At 54.4% G+C, this 7,265-nt stretch overlaps 1 protein-coding gene across 1 annotated transcript; it reads left to right on the plus strand.

Moving 5' to 3' along the window:
- Positions 1 to 1,175: 1,175 nt before the first annotated feature.
- Positions 1,176 to 7,027, plus strand: LOC128325086 (uncharacterized). The gene is made up of 2 exons (XM_053250511.1): positions 1,176 to 2,254; positions 5,799 to 7,027. The coding sequence occupies exons 1-2, from the start codon at positions 1,810 to 1,812 to the stop codon at positions 6,428 to 6,430; spliced, it is 1,077 nt and encodes a 358-aa protein (XP_053106486.1). The 5' UTR covers positions 1,176 to 1,809; the 3' UTR covers positions 6,431 to 7,027.
- Positions 7,028 to 7,265: the final 238 nt, after the last annotated feature.

The following is a 7,265-nucleotide window of genomic DNA, read 5'->3' on the forward strand; positions in this document are numbered from 1 at the left end:
TGGCCAGAACAAGACAACTATCGGACAGCTAAGAGATGTCCAAGCCCAATCAGTATCAGTTCTATAAGTCCTATTTTAGACTAAATATAATTTCACACAGAGGCATATCTAGGGAAAATGGCGTCTGAAATTGCGCCCCCCCCATACAAACCTCTGACACCCATCTTTCAGATAACTTTACCATAATATCAGCTCAAAAATACAGGTCAAGCTCGTTAATCTTTTAATAAACAAATTATGGCACTACATGAAAATTATAACTGCACCTTCCTTGCTTTCACTGATGCAAATTGGTCTATGATGTGATCAAAGTCAGTTTTTTCAGTTGATTCCCTTCTTACACTCAACAGAGCAAGGTCACAGAGTCTGCCTTGACCCATGAAGGCTGTTCATGTACATTGCCCTTATTTGCTCTCATTTTCAATTTAAGAATGAGAGCAAGTAAGGGCAATGTACATGAACAGCCATACACTTTTGCAAAAAGACTGAAACTCCTTGTTGGAAAGGGGGATGCTTCCCACCCCTTTTTTTTCTTTTTTGGCTCTGCATACAAAAAGGGTTTCTTCTTATTCTTAGCCAAAGGGTTTTGACAGCCATGATTTTTGCACCAATATGGAAATTTGACCTCCTTGCTGTTGGTGCAGAGCATTAAGCAATGCCTCTGGAAATATTCTTTACTAATAACTAGAACTTTGAATTAAACAAGTACAGCTTGGTGGAATGGTGCAACCGCCTGAAACAGCCCAGAATGGCACCCAACCTGTCAAGCTGCATCCCAAAAACTTTGGAATGGGCTGCAAGTCAGAACCAATTTCAAGATAGCTGTTTCCAGAAATGCAACTTAAGGGTCATCATCTACTATCAAATTCCTGTCTTCAGCACTAGAAGAGTATTACAGGTCTTCTTGGTACATAGGAACATAGGGAGCTGCCATATACTGAGTCAGTTCATTGGTCCACCTAGCTTAGTATTGTCTACCCAGACTGGCAGTGGCTTCTCCAAGGTTGCAGACATTTGGGATGAATCCCCCTCCCCTTGCCTCGTGCAAGTGGGAGGGTGTTTGTCCCAGCCCGGGACTCACAAGCCCAAGAAGAAGCCTGATTGGTTGGCTGGCTCGTGGTGGGTGGGGCTTGCTGAGAGGCCGAGCGTTTCCCCGCTCTGGCCTCTCAGTCGGCTGTTTGTTTCCGATTAGGAAGGAGCTCAGTCCGGGAGCTCCTTCCTCGAAGGCCTTAGTTGGGGGGGTGCGCCCGACAAGCGGGCGAGGCGGCATTCGGCGGCGTTCCGTCGAGGGGGCCATAGTGTCAGCGGTGGCCCCGCTGGTAGGGGGGTACTCCCGGGACTGCTCCCGGCTGGGTTGCAGCTGCAGCAGCAGCGTCTTTGGGCCTCTTCAGCGCGGCGTCGGCACTCGGCTTCCTGGGCGTGGTTCTCCTTCTGGGCGTTTGCCCTTTTGGTTTGTGGGGTATTTGGGGGGTTTCCATCAGCCTGGGTGGCTGGGCAGCGGCCCCTTTTCCGTTCCCTGGAGCACTACTTTTGATGCCAACATTCTTTTATTTGTTTGGTGGGTAGCAGGTGGGTGTTTGTGCTCATCGGTGCCCTGGTGGGCCTGGCCTGGTTGAGAGTCAAAAGGCCTTTTCAAGCCTTCTCCTTGGGTGGGGGGCTCTGGTGCTTTCCTGGATAGGATTGAGTATTGTTTTTGATTCAGGACAAGGGCTTGGCTTTTGTTCTATATCCTTGCTACCTTCATTCTGTGTGTGGTTGGCGCTTTTTTTTTCTCCAACCCCTTTTGGAATCCCACTATTTGGAGGCAGTATGCCGGGGAAGGCCAAGGGCAAGAAAGGGGGGCGCCCTGTTAAGCAGCCCAAGAGGCCTGCTCCCCCGCAGTCCTCCTCGGAGGATGAGGATGAGGAGATGACTCTGATACGGGGGTTAATTAATAGGATGGAAGCTTTAGAGAAAGCAAAAGCAGCCCCCTCCGACAAAGGTGCGGGTCCTTCAGGTGTGGGGGGGGTGCCTCCTCCTAAGGTCCCTCGGAGGACCAGGGGTTCTGTGAAAAGCCAGCTGCTAACTTCTCTCTCTAGTAGGCTGGCTGCGCTGGAAGAAGGGCTGAACCCTGCTGGACCGGGCCCTTCTGCTCCTGCGTTACCGCTTCCTGAACCTGAGTCTCCAGTTCCGGAGTCGCCTTCACCATTGCTACCTCCGCCTGCGGCACCAGTTGTTCAGCCTCCAGTGGATACGGCTACTCCTTTGGCCCAGGGTGAGCCTGCAGCACCTACACCGCCCGGCGTCACCGGCCAGTGGCTTTGTCCCTGGCCGATGCCTGCCATGGGTGGATGGGGCCCAGCTTCTTACTGGCCCCCATATACACAACCTTGGGTGGCGGGTTCCCCGCCGGTTTTTCCTGGAGTTATTGCAGGCTTACAAGGCGCTGCGGAGCAGGTCTGGTTGGGCAACCGGCCCTCCAGCGGGTCGCTCCCACTCCCGGGGGTGGCCTCCTCTGCTGGATCTGCCACGGGGGTGCAGGCGGGTTATTATCCGATGGGGATTCTGCCGTCACCTCAGCATGCACCCTATGGTAGCATGGGCCTCCCGTTAGGGGATCACTTACTCCCTTCTACAAAAGAAAAAATCCTTAAGGGTGAATATGTGGACATTTTTAGCTTGTTGTTCAGGGAACCTGAGGTTAAGCATAAAGAGGGGGAATCTTGTAAGGAGCACGAAGCCACCAAGAGAAAGCCGGTCGAAAAGACTTGGAATAATTGGCTTTCTGGCTTCACGATTTATATGGGGGTTATTGTCCAAGCCCAGCCCGCAAGGGGCCCTGCCCTGTTAAAATACATGGATATAATTCACAGGGCGGTCTCCGACTTTGCTGGATCTTCCTGGGTACGGTACGATGAGAGTTTTAGAATGAGGGCTGCCCTTGACCCCACATTGCCCTGGGATGCTCCGTTGCAGGAGTTGTGGCTGGTTACTATGTCTCCAGCCCGGACCATAGAGGGAGATAGGTCTGACAGTGGGCATTTGCTTTCTAAACCATCGGGGGTTTTGCCCTCAGGGAGTCCTGGGCAACAGTGGGTTCAACCCCACCTTGTTTGCTGGGAGTTTAACTCCAATGGCAAGTGCTCCCGTTCCCCTTGTCGGTTTAAGCATGCCTGCGGGGTCTGTGGGGCGAGGCACCCCAGTTCCTCCTGCCCCAGGGCCAAGTTTGGGGGTTCCGGGGCTAAGTATAGGCAGGGGAGCAGTAAAAAGGGTTGCCCTCCTCCACCCGCTCCGAATAAAGGGTCCTAGCCCTATCAAGGTGAAGGTGCTTGAGCAGCTGTTGCTGGACTATCCTGACCAGTCAGCAGCTTCTTATTTGTTATGTGGCTTCCGGGATGGTTTCAGAATTCCCTCTTCGGCCCGGAGGGGATTAGGCAGTTCTCGCAATCTGAGATCAGTGGTTGGTAAGGAGGAAGTCGTTGTTAGGAAAATTGGTAAGGAGGTGGCTGCGGGCAGGGTGATGGGGCCTTTTGCCAGTCTCCCCTTCCCCAGCCTTAGGGTCTCCCCATTAGGGGTGGTCCCTAAAAAGGTTCCTGGTGAATTTAGGTTGATTCACCACCTTTCTCATCCCAGGGGGTCCTCAGTAAATGATGGCATCCCTGATAGCTTATGCTCTGTACGTTATACCTCATTTGATGAGGCCGTGGAAGTGGTCAGGGGTAGGGGCCCCGGGGCCCTTTTGGCGAAGTGTGATATTGAATCCGCCTTTCGCCTGTTGCCGGTACATCCAAATGACTTCGAGCTGCTGGGCTTTGCATTTGCTGGCCAATTTTATTTTGATAGGGCTTTGCCTATGGGCTGCTCGATTTCCTGCGCAGCATTCGAAACATTCAGCTCCTTTTTGGAGTGGGCAGTTAGGCGCCAGGCGGGTCTTCCCTACACGGCTCATTTTTTAGATGATTGTCTTTTTACAGGCAGGGGGAATTCGAGGGAGTGCCACCATTTACTTCGCTCCTTCATGGAGCTAACAGACCGGCTAGGTGTCCCTTTGGCACGGGATAAGACGGAGGGGCCGGTCACGTGCCTCGCCTTTTTGGGGATTGAGTTGGACACTGTTGCCGGTTGCTCCAGGCTGCCTCAGGCCAAGCTGCGGGTTTTATTGGACATGGTTAGGTCCCTTGGTCGCGCCCGTAAGGTCTCCCTTAGGGATCTCCAGGTTGTTTTGGGTCACCTCAATTTTGCCTGCAAAGTGGTGGCTCCGGGCCGGGCCTTTTTGCGCCGGTTATGTGACCTGACTGTGGGCGTTAGGGCTCCCCATCACAGAGTACGAATTACGGAGGGTGCCCGGGCCGACCTGGCTCTTTGGGAAGCATTTCTCACTGATTTTAATGGGGTGTCTTTCTGGCGGGATGTTAGACTTCTGGAAACCGACCTGCAGGTCCACTCTGACGCTGCAGGTGGAATAGGTTTCGGGGTTTATTTCAGGGGACGTTGGTGTTCCGCCAGGTGGCCCGAGGACTGGTTCAGGCAGGGGGTTTCCCGGGACCTGACTTTCCTAGAGCTCTTTCCAATTGTGGTGGCCGTGCATATTTGGTCCGCTGAGTTTGCCAACTCCTCAGTTGTGTTTTGGTGTGACAATCTGGCAGTTGTTCAGATTGTCAATAGTCAGACTTCCCAGTCCCCGAGGGTCATGGTTTTGGTTAGGGCATTGGTATTGCAGTGTCTGCGGGCTAACATCCTTTTCCGGTCCTGCCATGTTCCGGGTATCCGGAATGACATAGCTGACGCTTTGTCTCGTTTTCAGTTAAACAGGTTCAGAGCGTTAGCGCCCGAGGCCGCCCTTCACCCGGAACCCATGCCAGCTTTTCTGTGGGAACTTGGCAGGCGGAGGCACAGCGGGCCATAGCGGCATCTCTGGCGCCTAGCACCAGAGTGAGCTACACAGCCAAGCTTGAGGCTTTCTCTCTTTTTCGAAAGACTGAAGGTTTGGCGGAGGTGTGGCCGGTCCCTGTAGAGCAACTTCAGCAGTTTTTGGTCTTCCTCCGCAGGGCGGGGCGTGCGGTATCCACTTTGGGGGGCTATCTTGCCGCGTTAGCTTTTGAAGCCCAGGTTCGTGGGGTTGGTGATTCCTCCTCCGACCCGCAGGTGCGGCGCATGTTGGAGGGTTGGGCTAGGGGGGAGCCTAGGACTAGGGACCCCAGACGCCCTTTTACTCTGGAGTTGGTGGCTTCAACGCTGGGCCACCTAGTGGGGTGCTGCTCTGGCCCATGGGAGGTGTCGCTGTTTAGGGCTGCACTGTTGGTTGCCTTTTTTGGGGCCTTCCGTCCAGGGGAGTTGCTTCCCCGCAGCGGGTCTTCCCCCAGGGACCACTGCTTGCAATATTCTGATTTATCGTTTGGTGACGGGGAGGTGCGTTTGCTCCTTCGTCGCTCCAAGACGGATCAGAGGGGCAGAGGCCAGACGGTTCGCCTCGCGGCGGCCGGGAATATCAATGTATGCCCCGTGGTGGCCCTGAGGCAGTACGCTGGGCTGGGCCCCTTTTCGGGGGGATGTCTTTTTACCCACAGCAATCAGACTCCTCTGACGCAGTATCAATTCTTGGCGGTGGTGAGGAAGGCTCTGTTGGCCGCGGGGGTTGCGCTCCAGGGGCTTACTCTACATTCATTTCGTATTGGTGCGGCCACCACCGCTACACGTATGGGGCTTCAGGAGGTCGAAGTTCAGAGGATTGGACGTTGGAGGTCCGTGGCGGTCAGGCGTTATGTGCGCTGACAGCGGACAGGTGTGGGCTCTACTGACCTGTTGCTTTCTTTTGGCAGGTGCTGGCGGGGCGGCGGTCCCGGTCCGAGTCCTGATGTGTGGCCATTCGTTGGTCTTCTGGGCTTTCAAGCGGGCCAGCACCACCCGCTGGGGATCCCAGTTGGGTTTAGGAAGCAAGGCTTCAGTTTATTGGTTGGGCATGAGGGGCATGCTCTGGAATCAGTTGCTTCCAGCATTGAGGGAGCATTTAGATAGGTTTCCCATTCCCGACATCCTGGTTCTTCATTTAGGGGAGAATGATTTGGGCCGGCGGCCTGGCCTCGCCAGCCTTCAGCAAGCCTCCTCGGATTTGTCTATGTTGCGCAGCTGGATGCCTGGCGTGCGCATAATATGGGTTAATTGGCTCCAGCGCAGGGTGTGGCGGGGTGCTCATTCTTGCCTTAGCTTGGAAAAGGCACGCAGGAAGATTTCAGCCGCAATAGGTAAAGTGGTTTTGGCGGCCGGGGGGTCTGTGGTGCGGCAGCCAGATATAGCTGCTCGCTTTCCCGAGTTATTCCGCCCTGACGGGGTCCACCTGTCTGAGAAAGGTTGTGATTTGTATCTGCATAATATCCGGGAAGTGCTTGCTGAAGGTTTGGAGGGGGTGGGGCAGGAAGGTCAAGCGAGGGCTAACCTTCCTGGGTGGCGGTAACAGTGCGGGCTGTGGGTAAGGAGGTCTAGATTTCGGTGAGCACCCTTGGACATTTTAAGGTGGATTGGTCAATTGCTTCCTTGTGGCCTGTGCGGCACGGGAAGAATTACATTGCCAAGAAACCTGCTTCAGGACTTCACCTACCTTTGGGCTGTGCGGTCCGGGGAGGTAAAGATCTGAAGCTGTCCAGATCCCCTCTTCTAAAAGGGGTGGTTGGCTTTGAAGGAATTGGGCGGGAGCTACCTGCCTCTTTCCTGAGCCAGGGTGTGTCGCCCTTGCAGGCGATGGGTAGGACGTTTTGAATCCTAGCCCACGCCTAGGTGCCCGCACTGTTTTTATGTTGGTGATTAATCACCTTGTTTCCAGTCCGCCACAAATGTTGTTATATTAATAAAGCGTGGCCCGTTTCTCCCATTAAAAAATGTCTCTGTGTCTTCTTGGGCTGGGGTCTGGGTACAATCCCCCTCCCCTTGCCTCGTGCAAGTGGGAGGGTGTTTGTCCCAGCCCGGGACTCACAAGCCCAAGAAGAAGCCTGATTGGTTGGCTGGCTCGTGGTGGGCGGGGCTTGCTGAGAGGCCGAGCGTTTCCCCGCTCTGGCCTCTCAGTCAGCTGTTTGTTTCCCCCTCCCTCCCTCCCTGTTGCAGAGCGGGTCTAGTGACTGGTCGCCTATGGGCCGAGTAGGAATTTTTTGCTCTCAACTTATTGGCTGTTGTTGGGGGTTTTTTCGCCTACTCTGTTCTGCAGTCAGTTGGTAGTTAGGTTCTAGGTTGGCCACGTTGGCGGTAACAGTGCGGGCTGTGGGTAAGGAGGTCTAGATTTCGGTGAGCACCCTTGG

The sequence above is a fragment of the Hemicordylus capensis genome, chromosome 4 (genome assembly GCF_027244095.1).
Source record: "Hemicordylus capensis ecotype Gifberg chromosome 4, rHemCap1.1.pri, whole genome shotgun sequence".
In the NCBI taxonomy this organism is placed as follows: domain Eukaryota; kingdom Metazoa; phylum Chordata; class Lepidosauria; order Squamata; family Cordylidae; genus Hemicordylus; species Hemicordylus capensis.

Excerpts from the sequence above, each read along its gene's own strand:
- LOC128325086 (XM_053250511.1), top strand. The coding sequence starts at position 1,810 with ATGCCGGGGAAGGCCAAGGGCAAGAAAGGGGGGCGCCCTGTTAAGCAG. Across the intron at positions 2,255-5,798 it reads GGCTACTCCTTTGGCCCAGG|GTGCTGGCGGGGCGGCGGTC; the intron begins GTGAGCCTGCAG and ends TTCTTTTGGCAG.